General features: G+C 39.1%; 1 protein-coding gene and 1 non-coding gene across 2 annotated transcripts in view; one reads left to right on the top strand and one right to left on the bottom strand.

Moving 5' to 3' along the window:
• Positions 1 to 492: 492 nt before the first annotated feature.
• Positions 493 to 598, bottom strand: LOC139033514 (U6 spliceosomal RNA). Its single transcript, XR_011486069.1, has one exon. It is a non-coding gene; the product is annotated as a U6 spliceosomal RNA (small nuclear RNA).
• Positions 599 to 5944: 5346 nt separating this feature from the next.
• Positions 5945 to 21941, top strand: part of PASD1 (PAS domain containing repressor 1) — a 68953-nt gene continuing 52956 nt past the window's right edge. Inside the window, exons 1-5 of the mRNA XM_070462768.1 lie at positions 5945 to 5989; positions 7857 to 7912; positions 9325 to 9446; positions 14523 to 14584; positions 16823 to 16912. Coding sequence (XP_070318869.1) covers positions 7881 to 7912; positions 9325 to 9446; positions 14523 to 14584; positions 16823 to 16912 — 306 coding nt within the window. The 5' untranslated portion in view covers positions 5945 to 5989; positions 7857 to 7880. The remainder of the gene's footprint in view (positions 5990 to 7856; positions 7913 to 9324; positions 9447 to 14522; positions 14585 to 16822; positions 16913 to 21941) is intronic.

The following is a 21941-nucleotide window of genomic DNA, read 5'->3' as shown; positions in this document are numbered from 1 at the left end:
CAGAATTTTGTTGTTTTCTGTCAAACCTCAAAATGAATCAGCCATAGGTATACATACATCCCTCCCTTTTGAAATTCCTTCCCATCTCCTTCCCTATCCCACCCCTCTAGGTTGATACAGAGTCCCTGTTTGATTTTCCTGAGCCATACAGCAAATTCCCATTGGCTATCTATTTTGCATATGGTAATGTAAGTTTCCATGTTACTCTTTCCATACATTTCACCCTCTCCTGCCCTCTCCCCGTGTCCATAAGTCTGTTCTCTGTGTCTGTTTCTCCATTGCTGCCCTGTAAATAAATTCTTCAGTACCATTTTTTTAGATTCTGTATATATGAATCAGAATATGATATTCATCTTTCTCTTTCTGACTCATTTCACTCTGTATAATAGGTTCTAGGTTCATCCACCTCATCAGAACTGACTCAAATGTGTTCCTTTATATGGCTGAGTAATATTCCATTGTGTATATGTACCACTACTTCTTTATCCATTCACAAATATGGAACACTTCACGAATTTGCATGTCATCCTTGCACAGGAGCCATGCTAATCTTCTCTGTATCTTTCCAATTTAGTATATGTGCTGCCGAAGAGAGCACTGGCAGGAAAATTTAATGGTGTGTTTTGAGTATCTTCTTTGTGTGGAGCTGGGTGCTGTTGGAAATAACAAAGACATATAAAACATGACTGTTGTATGTATGTATTTATTTATTTTGGCAGAGCCTTAACCACTGGACTGCCAGCAAGTCACCCAACTCTTCTGTTACTGAAGTATTTTTATTTATTTATTTTATTTTTTTAGACTCATGTATTTAAATAGGGAAATAGATTTAAGGGACTAGATCTGATAGACAGAGAGCCTGATGAACTATGGATGGAGGTTCATGACACAGAGGACAGGGATCAAGACCATCCCCATGGAAAAGAAATGCAAAAAAGCAAAATGGTTGTCTGAGGAGGCCTTACAAATAGCTGTGAAAAGAAGAGAAGCAAAAAGCAAAGGAGAAAAGGAAAGGTATTCCCATTTGAATGCAGAGTTCCAAAGAATAGCCAGGAGAGATAACAAAGCCTTCCTCAGCAATTGATGCAAAGAAATAGAGGAAAACAATAGAATGGGAAAGACTAGAGATCTCTTCAAGAAAATTAGAGATATCAAGGGAATATTTCAGGCAAAGATGGGTTTGATAAAGGACAGAAATGGTATGGACCTAACAGAAGCAGAAGATATTAAGAAGAGGTGGCAAGAATACACAGAAGAATTGTACAAAAAAGATCTTCATGACCCAGATAATCACAATGGTGTGATCACTGACCTAGAGCCAGACATCCTGGAATGTGAAGTCAAGTGGGCCTTAGAAAGCATCACTACAAACAAAGCTAGTGGATGTGATGGAATTCCAGTTGAGCTATTTCAAATCCTGAAAAATGATGCTGTGAAAGTGCTGCACTCAATATGCCAGCAAATTTGGAAAACTCAGCAGTGGCCAAAGGACTGGAAAAGGTCAGTTTTCATTCCAATCCCTAAGAAAGGTAATCCCAAAGAATGCTCAAACTACCACACAATTGCACTCATCTCACACACTAGTAAAGTAATGCTCAAAATTCTCCAAGCCAGGCTTCAGCAATATGTGAACTTCCAGATATTCAAGCTGGTTTTAGAAAAGACAGAGGAACCAGAGATCAAATTGTCAATATCCGCTGGATCATCGAAAAAGCAAGAGTTCCAGAAAAACATCTATTTCTGCTTTATTGACTATGCCAAAGCCTTCGACTGTGTGGATCACAATAAACTGTGGAAAATTCTGAAAGAGAAGGGAATACCAGACCACCTGACCTGCCTCTTGACAAACCTGTATGCAGGTCAGGAGGCAACAGTTAGAACTGGGCATGGAAAAACAGACTGGTTCCAAATAGGAAAAGGAGTACGTCAAGGCTGTGTACTGTCACCCTGCTTATTTAACTTATATGCAGAGTACATCATGAGAAACGCTGGGCTGGATGAAGCACAAGCTGGAATCAAGATTGCCGGGAGAAATATCAATAACCTCAGATATGCAGATGACACCAGCCTTATGGAAGAGAGTGAAGAGGAACTGAAAAGCCTCTTGATGAAAGTGAAAGAGGAGAGTGAAAAAGTTGGCTTAAAGCTTAACATTCAGAAAACTAAGATCATGGCATCTGGTCCCATCACCTCATGGGAAATAGATGGGGAGACAGTAGAAACAGTGTCAGACTTTATTTTTGGGGGCTCCAAAATCACTGCGGATGGTGACTGCAGCCAATGAAATTAAAAGATGCTTACTCCTTGGAAGGAAAGTTATGATCAACCTAGATAGCATATTAAAAAGCAAAGACATTACTTTGCCAACAAAAGTCCGTCTGGTCAAGGCTATGGTTTTTCCAGTGGTCATGTATGGATGTGAGAGTTGAACTGTGAAGAAAGCTGAGCACTGAAAAATTGATGCTTTTGAACTGTGGTGTTGGAGAAGACTCTTGAGAGTCCCTTGGACTGCAAGGAGATCCAACCAGTCCATCCTAAAGGAGATCAGTCCCATCACCAACTCCCGGAGTTTACTCAAACTCATGTCCATTAAGTCGGTGATGCCATCCAACTGTCTCATCCTCTGTTGTACCCTTCTCCTCCTGCCCCCAATCTTTGCCAGCATCAGGGTCTTTTCAAATGAGTTAGTTCTTTGCATCAGGTGGCCAAAGTACTGGAGTTTCAGCTTCAGCATCACTCCTTCCAATGAATATTCAGGACTGATCTCCTTTAGGATGGACTGGTTGGATCTCCTTGCAGTCCAAGGGACTCTCAAGAGTCTTCTCCAACACCACAGTTCAAAAGCATCAACTCTTCAGCACTCAGCTTTCTTTATAGTTCAACTGTCACATCCATATACATGACTACTGGAAAAACCATCACTTTGACTAGATGGACCTTTATTGGCAAAGTAATGTCTCTGCTTTTTAATATGCTATCTAGGTTGGTCATAACTTTTATTCCAAGGAGCAGGTGTCTTTTAATTTCATGGCTGCAGTCACCATCTTCAGTTGATTTTGGAGCCACCCCACAATAAAATCTGTCACCATTTTCATTGTTTTCCCATCTATTTGCCATGAAGTGATGGGGCCAGATGCCATGATCTTAGTTTTCTGAATACTGAGTTTGAAGCCAACTTTTTCACTCTCCTCTTTCACTTTCATCAAGAGACTCTTTAGTTCTTCTTCGCTTTCTGCCATAATAAGGGTGATGTCATCTGCACATCTGAGGTTATTGATATTTCTCCCTGCAATCTTGATTTTAGCTTGTGCTTCATCCAGCCCAGCGTTTCTCATGATGTACTCTGCATATAATAAGTTAAATAAGCAGGGTGACAATATACAGCCTTGACATACTCTTTTCCCAGTTTGGAACCAGTCCATTGTTCATGTCCAGTTCTAACTGTTGCTTCCTGACCTGCATACAGATTTCTCAAGTCAGGTGGTCTGGTATTCCCATCTCTTGAAGAATTTTCCACAGTTTGTGGTGATCCACACAGTCAAAGGCTTTGGCATAGTCAATAAAGCAGAAGTAAATGTTTTTCTGGAACTCTCTTGCTTTTTTGATGATCCAATGGATGTTGGCAGTTTGATCTCTGGTTCCTCCACCTTTTCTAAATCCAGCTTGAACATCTGGAAGTTCATGGTTCATGTATTGCTGAAGCCTGGCTTGGAGAATTTTGAGCATTACTTTACTAGCGTGTGAGATGAGTGCAATTGTGTGGTAGTTGAGAATTCTTTGGCATTGCCTTTCTTTGGGATTGTAATGAAAACTGACCCTTTCCAGTCCTGTGGCCACTGCTGAGTTTTCCAAATTTGCTGGCATATTGAGTGCAGCACTTTCACAGCATCATCTTTCAGGATTTGAAATAGCTCAGCTGGAATTCCATCACCTCCACTAGCTTTGTTCGTAGTGATGTTTCCTAAGGCCCACTTGACTTTGCATTCCAGAATGTCTGGCTCTAGGTGAGTGATCACACCATTGTGATTATCTGGGTCATGAAGATCTTTTTTGTACAGTTCTGTGTATTCTTGCCACCTCTTCTTAATATCTTCTGCTTCTGTTAGGTCCATACCATTTCTGTCCTTTATCAAACCCATCTTTGCCTGAAATGTTCCCTTGATATCTCTAATTTTCTTGAAGAGATCTCTAGTCTTTCCCATTCTATTGTTTTCCTCTATTTCTTTGCATTGATTGCTGAGGAAGGCTTTCTTATCTCTCCTGAACTCTGCATTCAAATGGGTGTATCTTTCCTTTTCTCCTTTGCCTTTCACTTCTCTTCTTTTCTCAGCTATTTTAAGGCCTCCTCAGACAACCATTTTGCCTTTTGCATTTCTTTTTCTTATGCATGGTCTTGATCCCTGTCTCCTGTACAATGTCACGAACTTCTGTCCATAGTTCTTCAGGTACTGTGTCAGACTAATCCTTTGTATCTATTTCTCATTTTCACTGTATAATCCTAAGGGATTTAGTAGAAATTTCAAAATTATAATGATTTTTTGTCACAAATCAAATTTCTATTTATGTATGGAACTGTTCCTAATGGGTCTCTTCTGTCCTATGCTTTGTACCCTTATCTATTAACCTCAAAGAAGTCTTGATGTCTAGTAGAACACATCTTTGTACATTTTTATTCTTCAAAATTATTGTAGATATTTCTGCCTTGTTGATCTTGATGGGAATTCTGTAATTATAAAAGTTATATAGAAAGCCAAACCCAAACAAAAATATACTGAGTTTTGATCAAAGTTAATTTGTAGATTAGTTGGGGAGATCTGATAAAACTATGAAAATTCCTGTCCAGGGATATGATGTTCTTTCTATTTATTTAGATTTTTTTAAAAAAATATTTATTTATTTGGCTGTGCTGGGTCTTAGTTACAGCATGTGGGATCTAGTTCCCTGACCAGGGATGGAACCTAGGCCCCCTGCATTGGGAGCACAGAGTCTTAGCCACTGGACCACCAAGGAAGTCCCTATTTAGATATTTTTATATTAATCAATAAAGACATTGTTTTCTGTGTAATAGTTTTGCACATTTTGTTAAATTAGCCCCTAACACTGTATAATTTCTTTTACTGTATATACAAAGAATCATGTGTTATTTAAGGACACAAAAAAGTGATTTGAATAATTATTGAGATTTGGCTTTTTTTTGATGGGACTATATAACACCATAAATACATATAATGCAATTTTAATAAATTACAATTAGGTTATTGAATATTTTGGAATTTAACATTAATATTAATTATAATCCAGTTAGAAATACTGTCTGATTTTTTTTGTGTTTAAGCCTTTTCCAAAGGTTTATTCTTTAATTCAGAAATGATTTACAGGGATGTTATTTAATTTCCAAATGTTTGGGGGTTTTCCAGGGATTTATCTGTTTATTATTGATTTCTAATTTAATTCTGTTTTCATCAGAGAACATGGTCTGTATGCCTTTAATGATTTAAATTCACTGAGACTGGTCTCATGGACCAGTACATTTTGAATCATCATGACAGTTGGAATGTTACGCTTGTGTTCTACTGTTGCTTAGCGCAGCCTGTCATCAAATGAGGCCAAGTCTGTTGGCAGGCTAGTAAGTCTCCAGTATCCTTACTTCTTTTCTCTTTATTTGGTCCATTAATTACTGATAGAGGAGTGTTTAAACTCATCAGATGTAATTGTAGGTTTGTTTATTCCTCCTTTTAGTTCTTACTTCACTTTCAAACTTTGTAATTAGGAGTATACCTGTTTAGGATTGTTTTACCTTCTTGATTGACTCCTTTATCATAATGAAATGTCCTTCTTTTACTCTAAGGCTATTCCTTACCTAGAATCTTTAATATTAATTAGCCACTTAAGCTTTACATGATTAGGGTTACATAGTATATATATTCTGTTATTTTACTTATAGGCTGTGACTTTATAATTCAAGTGAAGCTGTGACTTTATAATTCAAGTGAGTATCCTGTAGACAAGACAGTTTGGTCTTACTTTTGTCCCCAGTTTTGACACTCCTAGGCTTTGTATTTGTGCCTTTAGTCCACTGACAGTTAACATAATTATTAATACAGTGATGTTTAAGTCTTTCTATATGTTTTCTGTTTGTCCCATTTGATTTTTGTTTTCTTTGCCTTCCTTTTCTGCTTCTGGATGAAATGACTAATTAATATTCCATTTTATCTCTTTTTATTTGTAATCTATGTCTCATGTGTGTTTTATTTGTTGCTCTAGGCAGTTTATAGTATACATCTTTAATTTATTACTGTCTGATGTGAATTAACATTGTGCCACTTCATGTATAATGTAAGAACCTCATAACAGTAGGTTTTTGCTTTCCACTCTTCTGTCTTTTGTATTATTATTGTAATAGATTTGATATCAATATGTATTATAAACCTTACAGTTCCTTGCTTTTATTTCAGTTATCTTCTAAAGAAATTGAAGATGCAAATATTATATTTACTCATGTACATATTATTTCCAGTTCTTTTCATTTCATTATGTAGATATAACTTTGCATCTGGCATCCTTTTCCTTCCATTTGAAGTCCTTCCTTTAACATTTCTGATAGTGCTAGTATGCTGGCCTTGACTTCTTCCATGTTTTGTTCATCTGGAGGTGTCTTTATTTTACCTTCAGTTTCTTTGAAGGGTTCAGTTTTAATAGATATAGAATTCTAGGTTGATTTGTTTGCCCAGAACTTTAAAGATGTTTCATTTTCTCTTGGCTTGGGTTATTCTGATGAGAAGTCAGACAGAGGACATTCTTCCCCACTCTGTATTAAATGTATCTTTTATTTCTGTTTGCTTTTAAGATTTTCTCTTTGCAATTGCTTTGCAATTTGCAATTGCTTTTGCTTTGCAATTGCTTTTCAAGCCTTGGTAAGCTTTTCATGGTGTTTAGTTCTTGGATTCATTGAGCTTCAAGAATATATGAATTTATGTTTTTCATCCAGTATGGGAACAATTAGCCATTATCCAAATATTACTTTTCCTCTCCCTTCTAGGAATCTAGTTACCTATATTTTAGATTGCCTGATGATATCCCATCTGAAAGCTCTGTTCATTTTTTCAGTCTTTTCCCAGCACTCTGCTAGATGTGAGGGATGTAAGTTATGCTTAATCATCTCCCCAGCAGCACAGGTTGGTGAACTAACCAGCTTGTTCTCAGTATCTGCCCAGGGTTTGACACCCGAGCTTTCTCTTATTTTCTTGAGAGCATTTAGAAGATGTTTGCTATATTTTAACAGTTCCCTCTTATTTAATTCATATGTATTTGAATGTCATTGACTTCTATATTGAGGTTTCAACCTTGAGGTGATGTGTGAGTCTAATTACACAATTCAAAGCAGAGACTTCTGGTGTTGTCAAGGTCATTCTTCTATGCTGAAGATTTCTGTGATATCAATGATAAGTGCAGGCTTTTGTCTATTGTGGCATGATATAGTGGCTAGGTATGAAGTTTTCAATCCACATCTGTCTTTCTTTCACTGTCTTTGTTTCATGAAATCAGTGGAAGTTAAAGGAATCTAAGGGTACAGAAGTAAACCAACAAGTACCTGACTTTGGGATTAAGTTGTGTAACTTCATAGTGTTTTTGCAACATTTTCCAAATACATTCATTTGTAGTATTATTGTGACAAACATTCATTGGGGATCACACAATAAAGCAAGTCTTTACCATCTACAGATGCTTAATGAGATTCTCTTTAAAAGAAGTAGGCATTCCTCAAGGGAAATTGAGAATTTTGATTAATCTTATTGCTTTATGTGATTCATCATAGACTGATTTCTTAGTAAAATGTGGCTCCACTTTGATTTCAGGATTCTTTATTATATCACTGAAAAATGGATGAAGGTGACGGAAGAAAACGGATGCGGTATGAATTCCTAATTGACTGATATTTTCCTCAAACACTTCTCCCCTGTCCTCCCTTCCTATTTTATATCTTGCAAAATTCTACTTCCTCTGGGAAACTTGACTAACTCAGAGAAATTTGACTCTCTGATGGGTACTTCATATCCCTCACCCTAATTGTATTATAACACTTTGTAGGCTTCCTGTGGGCTTCCCAGGTGGTGCTGGTGGTAAAGAACCCGCCTGCCAATGCAGGAGACATAAGAGACTCAGGTTCAATCCCTGGGTTGGGAAGATCCCCTGGAGGAGGAAATGGCAACCCACTCCAGCATTCTTGCCTGGAGAATCCCATGGACAGAGGAGCCTGGCAGGCTACAGTCCATGGAGTTGCAAAGAGTTAGACACAACTGAGTGACTGAGCATGCATGCTCACCCTCTATGTCCTGACAGCCTCCCTCATCAAACTGTGCCCTCCCTGCCTTGCACAGTGGTTGCTCAGAGCTGACACTGAATAAACGCTTTATACTCCCTGATCAGTTGAAAAGTCTGCTTGGGGGCCTTGGCTTGCCTAGAATTGAAATTCATATACATTTGAGAAGGTTAATAATGTCATTTTTCCAGTTTGAGAATTTCATCCTACTGGTCAAAAAGTTTTTGTCAGAATTTTTCAGAATGGTCTGTGTTTTTCTAAAGTTAAAAATTGAAATCTAAATTAGCATTTCGTTGCTCAACTTTCTCTGTGAGAGGGAGCATTGGCTTCAAGAAAGTCTCTTCAGTAATTAGAGTTGATTTAGAAACAGTTTTCTTTAATCAGAAGTACTCTGAAAAAGCAGGTAATATATGGTAGAACAAAGAGCCACCATTATATTCAAATTCATTTGGACTTATTTGATATAATTCATAAGCCACTGTGCAATTCATAAGTCCACTGTGTGGACTTTGCTATTGGAAACATGGAGACAAATATGGTCCCAACCTACCCTCAACAGCCTCAGAGTCTGAGGGACACGAGATTGGCTTTCATATTCTTATTTTAATGTTGACAGTTGTGTTATATGAGTTATCAAAGGACCAGATTTTTGCCCAGATGTTGACAATAATATCTCCCTTTCTCTCTCCTTATTTCTCCCCATCCATTGTTCTATCATTTGAATTCTCAGTCCTACCCTTATTATGGGCTTCCCAGGTGGTGCTAGTGGTAAAGAACCTGCCTGCCAATGCAGGAGACGTAAGAGACATGGGTTCGATCCCTGGGTGGGGAAGATCCCCTGGAGGAGGGCATGGCAACCCACTTCAGTATTCTTGCCTGGAGAATCCCATGGACAGAGGAGCCTGACAGGCTACAGTCCATAGGGCTGCAGAGTCAGACACAACTGAAGCGACTTAGCATGCATGTACCCTTATGAATAACCTTTTTTGTCTTTTATCAATTAGATATGGAGATCCGCCTGAAGGCCAGAGTAGGAATAGAACCAATACTCTCCTCAAAGGACTACATGATTTTTTGCAAAGAGAGGACAGTCCTGTGGGGAAAAACAAAGCGGAAAATTCACAAGGTATTTCTGCTCTTTCACAAAAAACAGGTTTCAACTGAGCTTAGCTATATTGAAAATTAGCTGTGGGTGGGACAACTGAAACTCTTCTTTACCTCATACATCACTGTGTGGGATTAGTGACGAGATGGGGCTTCCCTGGTGACTCAGTGGTAAAGAATCTGCCTGCCAATGCAGGAGATGCGGGTTCGATCCCTGGGTTGGGAAGATCCCCTGGAGGAGGAAATGGTAACCCACTCCAGTATTCTTTGCCTGGGAAATCCATGGACAGAGGAGCCTGGCAGGCTATAGTGCATGGGGTCACAAAGAGTTGGACACGACTGAATGACTAAATACTAATAGCAGCAGCAGCAGCAATGACGAGATGACCTCCTGAAGCAACTTCTATTATGTGGATATTTAGTTTCTCTCCATTTATAATTTTCTTATGCTCGATGCTAAAAGCATTACTGAAGTTCATGCAAAAGTGGAATAAGGAAATGAGAATTAGTAGAAGTATTCTGGGCAACAGTAGTGCAGATTTCTGTATCTTAGGCACTTGAAGGCATATATAAATGTTGCTAAGGGAAACAGGGTCCCAAGGGTGTCAAATAGTACCTATAATATTTAAGTATATTTAACTGAAAACATCTGAGCAGGTTATGCTCATAAGCATGTAATCATGCTATAGAAGATCTCTCTTGCCCTAAAAATATTTTTTCTTGGCCCCATGATACCTTCAGCTGTTGCCCTATTTCTGTGTCCCCTTCACAACAAAACTTCTCGAAATGATTGTATCGACCCTGTGTTCACTTCCTCGTGCCCCGTCCTTTCTCAACCCACTTCACTGAGCCTGGAGCTCCCCCCACTCCAGGACAACTACTTCTGTCAGGAATAGCAGTGGTCTCCACATTGCTGAGGTCTTTGGTCCCTTAACTATCCTCATCTTTCATGATATTTCAAAAACATTGGACAGGTGACCACTCCCTCCTTCTCGAAGCATTTTTCTCTCAGCTTCCAGGATACCTGGGTAACTGGATTCTGGCTTCTCTCCTAACTCATCGGCCACTCCTTCTCTCTCTCTTTTTCCCATCCCCTCTTTCCCTTTTCAACTTTGAATCATGGATATGCCCTAGGGCTCAGTCCTAGGACCTTTTGTCTTCTCTGTCTACAGTCATTTCCCACGTAATCTCATCCAGTCCCTTAATTTGAAGGGCTACCTGGATGTCAGTGCCTCCCACTTTTAAAATCTAACTGCAGCCCTAACCTCCTCCCTTACCTCCATACTTGAGAATCATACTCATTATTAAATCAGTGTGAGAGTTTCCTCTGTGACTTCTTTGCTTGGATGTCTAACAGGAAAGGTAACATCGCCATTTAGGACCTCTCAATTCCTCTCACACTCCCAGGCTTGATTTTCGCAGTTTCAGTATAAGTACCACCATTCTTCTAGCAGCTCAAAATAAACTCCAGCTGTCATTCTTGTGTCCTCCACCATCATCAGCAAATCCTTTTAGCTTTGCTTCTAAAGTATATCTCAAATCCGTTCACTCTGCCACTTACATAGCCTTGGTGAACCAACCTAGTCCAGGCCACCACCATCTATTCCATTTGAACACGCTTTCCAGCGAGGCTCCCTTGCTTCACTCTTGCTCCCTAGTTTGACCTATTTTTCATAAACAGCCATAGTGATCTTTTAAAAATATATATGAAGGGACTTCCCTGATGGTTCAGTGATTGGGACCCTGTGCTCTCAATGCAGGGGCCCCTGGTTGGGGAACTCCTTCATGTTTGCCTCAACAAAATATAGAAAAATATATTTTCTAATAAAAATATTAGGAAAAAAAAACCTGTATGTCACTCTTCTGCTTGAAAGCACATGCTGTTCCACTCAAAACAATGCTGGCTCCCTCACATACACTACATAATCTGGTCCTACCTGTCTCTCAGACTTCATGTCCCACTGCTCTATCCCTTGGTCACCCTACAGTAGTCCCTTTGACCTCCTGTTAGTTAAATTGGCCAAAATCTTTCCTGTCTCCCTTTGAACTTACTGCTTCCCCTGCCTGAGATGCTCTTCTTGCTCCTGGATTTTCTCATGGCTCTCTTCCTGCCATTTTTCACTTTGTCAGCAAGGCTTTCCCTGGGCATCCAGTTGAAGTTATTGTACTTCAAGGTACATGCAATGACCAATTCCCTGGTCTATGTGTTGGTTATCTGTCTACCTTCCCCACCGGTCTGTAAGATTAAAAAGAATGGTCAATTTATTTGTCTTGTCCATGCTCTATCATTAGCCCCTAAAACAGAGTAGGATATGTAGTAGGAGCCCAGTAGGTGGTAGTTAAATAAATGAATGAATGAGGTTCAGCTTAACAAGAATTGCCAAGTTCCTATTGTGTGTCAAATACTATGCTGAACAGTGGGGTTTTAGTGAAGAATTGTATATGGTACCTACCCTAGAAACAAAACAAGGACAAGTTCATGGGTAATATACTAATGTAGAAAAACCCTTTATGGTTGTTTTATAAAATACATAGGTTTTATTTTCTGGAAATATATGGACTGTCTTTTGTATTTCTTTGTAGGGAGTGTAGGAGATGAAAGTCACTAGGTGGAGCTGAAAGTCAGTGGGGAAATGACCTCAGAAATCAGCCATGGGAGAGGGGCATGGTTTGTTTTCTGAGCTGGAGAAGTTGTGACTAGAATTCAGTTTCCAGGCTGGGACAGGGGTCAGGAACACTGATTGTGAGGCGGTTGTGCAACCGGCATGGTTTATGTTTCATATTATTCCTCCTTCCCACGTAGATACATGCCCTCTTCTCATCCCCTCTTAAATGAGGGTTCAAGGAGCTCTTCTGCTCATGCCTGGGTCCCTTCTTATCTACTCATAGAGAAGGATCTGAGACTCCTTCCCACCAAGAGAGCAAGTGCCGCTGTCAGATTTGTCTTTGTCAAGGGATTTAACATTTTGAATAGGCATTGCAATTTTATGGGTCTCCTCACCATTTCTGAGGAGAAGAAACAAACATTTGTGGACATACATTCAAATAACTGGAGATTGGAGGGCTGTGTTAGTGAAGTCCCTGGGTTAGTGAAGTCAATGGAACAGGTGGGATTGAGGGAGGTGAAGTGGGGTGGATGTTGATAGCAGAGGCTCTGAGTTAGTTCAGGAGCTGAAAGTGTTCATTGGGAAAACCAGAAAATCTTTTTTTTTTTTTTTGAATTTTCCAAATAGCCTTGTTTTTTTATTTTTTTATTTTTTTATTTTTTCCATTTATTTTTATTAGTTGGAGGCTAATTACTTTACATCATTGCAGTGGTTTTTGTCATACATTGAAATGAATTAGCCATGGATTTACATGTATTCCCCATCCCAGTCCCCCCTCCCACCTCCCTCTCCACACCATCCCTCTGGGTCTTCCCAGTGCACCAGGCCCTAGCACTTGTCTCATGCACCCAACCTGGGCTGGTGATCTGTTTCACCCTAGATAATCTACATGTTTCGATGCTATTCTCCTGAAACATCCCACCCTCGCCTTCTCCCAGAGTCCACAAGTCTGTTCTATATATCTGAGTCTCTTTTTCTGTTTTGCATATAGGGTTATCATTACCATCTTTCTAAATTCCATATATATGTGTTAGTATACTGTAATGGTCTTTATCTTTCTGGATTACTTCGCTCTGTATAATGGGCTCCAGTTTCATCCATCTCATTAGAACTGATTCAAATGAATTCTTTTTAATGGCTGAGTAATATTCCATGGTGTATATGTACCACAGCTTCCTTATCCATTCGTCTGCTGATGGGCATCTAGGTTGCTTCCATGTCCTGGCTATTATAAACAGTGCTGCGATGAACATTGGGGTGCATGTGTCTCTTTCAGATCTGGTTTCCTCGGTGTGTATGCCCAGAAGTGGGATTGCTGGGTCATATGGCAGTTCTATTTCCAGCTTTTTAAGGAATCTCCACACTGTTTTCCATAGTGGCTGTACTAATTTGCATTCCCACCAACAGTGTAAGAGGGTTCCCTTTTCTCCACACCCTCTCCAGCATTTATTGCTTGTAAACTTTTGGATAGCAGCCATCCTGACTGGTGTATAATGGTACCTCATTGTGGTTTTGATTTGCATTTCTCTGATAATGAGTGATGTTGAGCATCTTTTCATGTGTTTGTTAGCCATCTGTATGTCTTCCTTGGAGAAATGTCTGTTTAGTTCTTTGGCCCATTTTTTGATTGGGTCATTTATTTTTCTGGAGTTGAGCTGGAGGAGTTGCTTGTATATTTTTGAGATGAATCCTTTGTCTGTTGCTTCGTTTGCTATTATTTTCTCCCATCTGAGGGCTGTCTTTTCACCTTGCTTATAGTTTCCTTTGTTGTGCAAAAGCTTTTAAGTTTCATTAGGTCCCATTTGTTTATTTTTGCTTTTATTTCTAAAATTCTGGGATGTGGGTCATAGAGGATCCTGCTGTGATTTATGTCGGAGAGTGTTTTGCCTATGTTCTCCTCTAGGAGTTTTATAGTTTCAAAACCAGAAAATCTTGACACATGGAGAAGGGGGTATGGGAGACAGAGGAGTGTCCGCATCTTTGGAGAATTACAAGATACAGCTTAAGGATTTTCTAGTTGAGGTCCTTTGCTAAAAGCTTAATTTGATGAAACAGTCATGGAATTCTGTATTTTAGCCAGGGACTGAGGACATATTCAGTGTCTTAATACATCTGGAGCATTCAACAGCCTGTACCTTATCTGGTATATTGTGAATATTGGGTTTGGATAGAATTTGGAAGACTTAAAGAAGTCAAGAAAGGGAAAGAACTGGGAGTTGAAGATCATAACGTTGTTAGAAAGATCATCCTGCATAGAGTAGAAATTGAGATGGATGATCTTCAAGGTCTTTTTCAATTCTGAACACTTCTTTGTTGATGATAGGTTATAAGCAATTAGTTAGTCTACCTCAGATTCTTCATTAGCACTCAGCATTTTCTCATGAGAGTCTTTTCTATAAAATTAATTATAACTTTGAAAAATCAATACCCATAAGCTAATCATTTTAATGTGACTGTTTTTTATCCTTTCTTCCTCATAAAAACGTCTACAGAGACACTGAATTGGATTCGATCATTTCGAAGCTATGAAGATTTTATCCAGAAGACACTACAAGTAAGAGGGAGTTTGTTCTCTGGTTGCTTTATATGCAGAATGCATGCAGTAAAAGATACAGAATACTATTTTTCAAAGTGTGGCTAGGGGACTCTACCTTCAGAATTACCTAGGGAACTTGGTAAAAACACAGATTCCTGAGACCCACCTTAAACTGTTTGAATTGGAATCTCTATCTTGGTAGGGCCAGGAGCCTTCATGTCTAGCAGGCTGCCTGGATGTTTCTTTCTTTCTTTCTTTTTTTTTTTTTTAAACTCAGTAGGTTCATTTATTTGCATCTTTAAAATCATTTTGGAGAGAAGATAATCTAATCCAAAGTTGCCTGGATGTTTCTTATGCCAACTGAACCCACCAAACTCCAGCGACAACAAAAATGAACAAGTGTTTGCATAGTTTAGTGGCAAGTTAATTAATTATCTGGTAGATTCATTCAACACAGGTTGTTAGAGTCTGTAGATTAAGCCTTTCATTCCTTACTTTTTTTCCTCAAGGACATGAGATGTTTATGGTTTCTACTTCCAAAGGAACTGGTAGGTTTCACTGAGTTCAAAGGCCACAGACTAAAGCCCAAATGACCACAATCCTTTGAGTCAAATAGATATGGATATGAACTGTTCCTTTATCACTTACTTGTTATGCATCATTGAGAGAATTGCCATCTCTCAACTCTGACTTCTTCCTCTTTACAATATCTCTGTTTCACAGAGTGGTTGTGAGAGTAAAGTGAACATGTGTAAATGTCTAGTGCACTTTCCTGCTCTTCTCTGTGTTATTTCATTTCTCTTATCTTCCATTCCTTTGTCTCCTTGTGTTGCTTCTGAGTCATTTCTTCAGCTTTGTCTTCCAGTTCAGAAATTATCTTTCTACCTATGCTCTAACTTGCTATTTGACCTACATATTGAGTTTTTATTTTGATAATATCATTTCTAAACAATCTGATTAATTTTCACATATGCCTAGTCAGTTAGGAGTCTCCTGTTCATTATATTTTCAATACCCTTTTAAGATTTATTTAAGCATATTAAGCATGTTTTTGGTATATTTATTTATTTTTATTAATTTTATTGCAGTATAGTTGCTTTTAAGCATACTTATTTTATATTCTATCTCTGATATTTCTCGTATCTGCAGTTTTAAATCTCATTGTGCATTTTATTGTTTACACTGCCTCTTGTTCATGTTTCATGTTTTCCCTGTTTTTGTTAATCATTTATGACAAACTTATGTTATTTGGAAATTTATCTACATTCTTTGAGCCCTGGTTTTAAAATTATTCTCAAGAGGTGAGTTCAATTTCTTTTTCCTGGATATTTGGGGTCAGGACCATTTGAAAGTAAATTATAGGCTTGGGGTGTTGAGGGCTACATAGGTAGTTAGTGTGAGTGTGGGCTTCTGTTTGCAATTCCCAGAGGAGACCAGTTCTTCTTTTCCTTTTCTAGCCCAAGCTGAGGCTGAGGCAAGATAGGCAGGTTGTAAGTTCCCTGGCTCTCTTTGTTGGATAAGATCTTTCTATTTTGTCTGCTGAGAGTTTCCTTTCCTGGCTTGATATGGGAGTCTTTGATTTCAGCCTTCACTTTGTGTGTGTCCAAGCTTTGTTTTCTGTCCCCCTGGCTCTATGCCATCAATGTTGCATAGATGCTCCCAAGGCATATGTAAGCTTCGATATCCTCTGACTTCTCATGTTCTAGTCATTTCTGTATCAGATTGTTTCCCGTACTTTACCATAAGCTTCTCTCTGTTTTATATATTTTATCCACCATTTTAGGTGTTCTTTACCAGGAGGCATTTGTCTGGATATCTATTCTATTATATAGCAGGAAAGTGAAGGCAATAGCCATATTTATAAATAGATGACTAAATTAACTACAAATGAAAATGCCCTCCAAAATATTCTTACTGTTTTTGGAATTAATTTTGAATTAAGTGTGAAATAACCAACACATGGAAATGAATCTTCCTAGCTTGTATTGGAGAGTTTTGTGTTAATTGGGTGTACACTGAAATGTGTTTGTCTAAGTGAGATATCATTTGATAAATATCTCATGCTTAAGGTTAAGTAGATTCTGTGTAGGAGGGAGAATAATGGAATTTTACTTAATTCTGGGCTTGCTTTATTGATATTTAAGGACAACAATACATTTTCAGTGTGTGATTACAATTATTTATGCATTTAGAAATAAAGCTATCATTTTATTATTGTTCCACTACTTAATTACATTATTATTCTCTTTTCATTAGTCATTGGATGGATTTATGATAATAGTGAGCACAGATGGAATTATAATTTCTGTGACCCATAACATCACTTCACTTCTTGGCCATTTACCTGTAAGTTCTCTCAGTTTTGGGGAAAGGATCATTCACTTTGTTGTGTAGGGGTTCATTATTTGTTTTTAGCAGCATACAACTCATCAGAAAAGACATTGCTAATGTTGTCAAAATGTGCACCTATTTTATTGTCCTCTCCATTGGTTTCAGTTTTAAAGCTATGAAAAACAAACTCTGATATAATGTAATGAAACACTGGATGTGCACTGGTGTGTGGTTTATAAACTTCCCTTGAAGGTGATGGTCCCCAAGGTGAATGCTTTGCTGGGCAGCCCTCAACCAGATGGATGTGTTTGATTTTGTACATTTGAGTCTACCATTAAACAATGAATGTCATGATTTGGTCATGCTAGCTCGTGACATCCATTTCCAGGTCTGATTTGCTTTTTGTTTCTTTATGTTGAAGAACAAGCCATAATCTAATTTGGGGAAAAAAAATAAATGATTGCTTAACTTAGCAATGTTGTACATATTGCTGGAGAGACACTCACATATGTTATAGTCAGAGTATCAGATGTTCAAAATAGTCCTTCCTGAGTCCTTTGGTGTCACTATATCCCTCTCAGGAGAGCTTTCTACAGTCTTCCCAGCACCATTGACTTAGAATATATGATTTCCTAAATTTTTTCTGGATCTTCAAGCTGTACACCCACTGTGTATATCACTTAAACATGAAAGGACTGCAAACCTTCATACTGCATGCATGCCTGTGTGTGAAAAGGAGCTGTGTAGTGTACATCCGCAACCACCACCATTCCCAAATCTGTTACTTGACTGATTGTGCTAATCATATCTGGATTGTTGCTTTCATTGCACATTCTTCACTCCACAGAATTGTCTGAAGAACTTGGCACACCCTAACCCACCAATCTGTAGCACTCAAGTTTGAACCACACACATTAATAGAATTTTTGTTAAATTATTCTTTAGTTAAGTTCAGTGCTTATTCCACTAGTTATACTGTTCCAGCCAGCATGTTTTATGGCCCACTTAGAAACTCAGAGAGCTTTTCTCCTCTTTTCTCTTTATTTAAAGATACCTATATCCATTTTTAAACTCCTCATTCTCTTCCTTTCTTTTAGAAAGCAATTTACATTTCCAAATTCAGCTTATATTTATAGGATACCAAAACAGCTGAATGAAATGCAAATATTAGAATATTCCTGGAGAAGGAGATGGCAACCCACTCCAGTATTCCTGCCTGGAGAATTCTGTGGACAGAGGAGCCTGGTGGGCTGCTGTCCATGGGATTGCAAAGAGTCAGACACGACTGAAGCAACTTAGCATGCATAGCATTAGAGATATTCATTCTTGGACTTTAGAGGAGTCTTATCATAGAAGGAGAATGGTCTTATTAAATGTACATTAAAAGAATATGAATGTAATACATCATTCATTAAAGTTTGTTATAGTGAAGACGAGAAAACTACCCAAATTCTTGGAATATTTAATATTACTTAAAGCAAATTGGCCATTGACTGAGACCAATGACTTTTCCTGAGAATCCTCCTATAAAGATTTTTATACTGTTATCCTTGATTCTTTATGCATTTTGGTTCAGAGCTTTCATTCTTAAGAGACTTTCACCATTCAACATTTGAGGTAACAGACACACATGCACAGAGTCACCCTAAGGTAGAGATGTCTGAGACATGGGTTTGAACTGCTCATCTTAAACCAGGCACGTGGTAATCTGAGTTTGGTGTACTTAAAGCTGTAACTATTACTCTGTACATAAACATTAAATGGAAATGAATTGATATATTCTTTTCAGTGAAAGTGAAAGTCACTCAGTCGTGTCCAACTCTTTGTGACCCCATGGACTATACAGTCCATGGAATTCTCTAGGCCAGAATACTAGAGTGGGTAGCCTTTCCCTTCTTCCAGGGGATCTTCCCAACCCAGGGATCAAACCCAGATCTCCTGCATTGCAGGAGGATTCTTTACCAGCTGAGCCACAAAGGAAGCCCATATTATTTTAAAACACGGTTGAAAAAGACCATACCTGGGACACAGTTTCACACTTCTGTTTAAATCTTAACTCTTAGTTTTTAACAGCATATATTTTTTTTCCAAGCTTTGATTTAAAATTTCATGTTATAAATCACCCATCTCATATAAATATGGAGACCAAACCATTTCTGGAGCATCTGCCCAGCTCCAGGAATCTACAATTTTTCATTAAAAATCAAAGGTCCATCTAGTCAAAGCTGTGGTTTTTCCAGTAGTCATGTATGGATGTGAGAGTTGAACCATAAAGCTGAGCACCGAGGAAGTGATGCTTTTGAAATGTGGTTTTGGAGAAAACACTTGAGAGTTCCTTGAACTGCAAGAGATCAAACCAGTCAATCCTAAAGGAAATCAGTCTGAATATTCATTGGAAGGACTGATGCTGAAGCTGAAGTTTCAATACTTTGGCCACCTGATGTGAAGAACTGACACATTGGAAAAGACCCTGATGCTGGGAAAGACTGAAGGCAGGAGGAGAAGGGGACAACAGAGGATGAGATGATTGGATGGCATCACTGACTGGATGGACATGAGTTTGAGCAAGCTCCAGGAGTTGGTGATGGGCAGGGAAGCCTGGCGTGCTGCAGTCCACGAGGTTGCAGAGCCGGACATGCCTGAGCATCTGAACTGAACCTCTGTCTATTGGGCAACTCCAAGCCGATAGGATGGTGAGGTGGAAAGAACTTGGTCTTTGGAGTCAAATAATCTAGAGATTAAAATTTAACTCTCAGTCACTAACTACATGAGCTTTCATTTCTCATCTGTCAGTAGGGGACAGTATTACCCAGAGAGTGACTGGAGGTGGGATTATTACACATGGTGTAGTTAGTGAAGGCCTGTGTGATCAGGTGACATTTCGACAGGTACTAGAACAGGATGAGTGAGTCATGCAGAAAGTGCATTCCAAACAGATGCAAATGCAAGTGAAAAGACACTAAGGCAGGAGTATACTTGGTGTGAAAAGCTATCATAAAGAGGCCACTGGGACTGGAGTGCTGTGAGCATGAAGAAAAGTTGTAGGAGGTGATGAAGTCAGAGCAGTAATAGAGGTCACCTGGTTTAGGGCCATTGTAATGACTTTGCCTTTTCCTCAGAGATGGGAGGAAGCCATTTGGAGCTGATGCAGGAAATTATCTGAATCTAAGTTTTATCGGAATCACTCTGGATCTCGTATTAAGAATAGGCTATAAGGGTAGGACAGAAATGGCAAGGACCTAACAGAAGCAGAAGAGATTAAGAAGAGGTGACAAGAATACAAAGAAGAACTTTATAAGAAATACCACTCTAGCACAAGAGACAACTCTACACATGGACATTGCCAGATGGCTAATACTAAAATGGGATCGATTATATTCTTTGCAGCCAAAAATGGAGAAGCTGTATACAATTAGCAAAAACAAGACGTGGAGCTGACTGTGGCTCAGATCATGAACTTCTTATTGCAAAATTCAGACTTAAATTGAAGAAAGTAGGGAAAACCACTAGACCATTCAGGTATGACCTAAATCAAATCCCTTATGATTGTACAGTGGAAGTGACAAATAGATTCAAGGGATTAGATCTGATAGAGTGCCTGAAGAACTATGGATGGAGGTTTGTAACATTGTACAGGAGGCAGTGATCAAAACATCCCCAGGAAAAAGAAATGTGAAAAGGTAAAAATGGTTGTCTGAGGAGGCCTTACAAATAGCTGAGAAAAGAAGAGAAGCAAAAGGCAAAGGAGAAAAGGAAAGATACACCCATCTGAATGCAGAGTTCCAAAGAATAGCAAGGAAAGATAAGAAAGCCTTCTTAAGTGAACAATGCAAAAAAAAAAAAAAAAATAGAGGAAACAATAGAATGGGAAAGACTAGAGATCTCAAGAAAATGAGAGATACCAAGGGAACATTTCATGCAAAGATGGGCACAATAAAGGATAGAAATGGTATGGACCTTACAGAAGCAGAAGATTTTAAGAAGAGGTGGCAAGAATATACAGAAGAACTATACAAAAAAAGGTCTTCATGACCCAGATAACCACGATGGTGTGATCACTCACCTGGAGCCAGGCATCCTGGAATGTGAAGAATTGATGCTTTTGAACTGTGGTGCTGGAGAAGACTCTTGAGAGTCCCTTGGACAGCAAGGAGATCAAAACCAGTCAATCCTGAAGGAAATCAACCCTGAATATCATTGGAAGAACTGATGCTGAAGCTGAAGCTCCAATCCTTTGGCCACCTGATGCGAAGAACTGACTCATTGGAAAAGACCCTAATGCTGGCAATAATAAAGACCCTAATGAAGGCAAAAGAAGAAGGGGATGACAGGATGAGATGGTTGGATGGCATCACCAACTCAATGGACATGAGTTTGAGCAAGCTCCAGGAGACAGTGGAGGACAGAGGAGCCTGGTGTGCTGCAGTCCATGGGGTTGCAAACAGTTGGGCACAGCGACTGAACATGCTCAAGCATGCATTGTCACTGTCACCTTCCCTAAAGAATGTAGTTAATTAATAAATAACTTATGGCTGCTATTTCCATCCAAGAGAATGTGCATGATCAAAAAAACCTGCTGACTTTTTTTTTCCATTTATTTTTATTAGTTGGAGGCTAATTACTTTACAATATTGTAGTGGTTTTTGCCATACATTGACATGAATCAGCCATGGACTTACATGTGTTCCCCATCCCGATCCCCCCTCCCGCCTCCCTCTCCATCCCATCCCTCTGGGTCTTCCCAGTGCACCAGCCCTGAGCACTTGTCTCATGCATCCAACTGCTCACTTTTGATAGGGTCCACAAGGGGTCTCACTTACCTGGGTGCCTCTGGAATTCATCAGTCTGTCTCTTTGATATGCTGCTGCCCTGCCACCCTCAGGGGGCCACAGGTGGGAGCTGAGGGGAAATACAGCACCAAAAGCAAACAGCAGGAGTACATCAGCAACTGACACTTGGGGCACACACCCAATAACCTCACAGATCACATGCTTCCTCCCCAAACAATATGTAATGCCCTGAAGAGCAGAGGAAACCCCTCAAT

This window comes from Odocoileus virginianus, unplaced genomic scaffold, assembly GCF_023699985.2.
Source record: "Odocoileus virginianus isolate 20LAN1187 ecotype Illinois unplaced genomic scaffold, Ovbor_1.2 Unplaced_Scaffold_13, whole genome shotgun sequence".
NCBI classification, from domain to species: domain Eukaryota; kingdom Metazoa; phylum Chordata; class Mammalia; order Artiodactyla; family Cervidae; genus Odocoileus; species Odocoileus virginianus.
The sequence above is the reverse complement of the archived record's forward strand: the minus strand, read 5'-3'. Positions and strand labels throughout refer to the sequence as shown.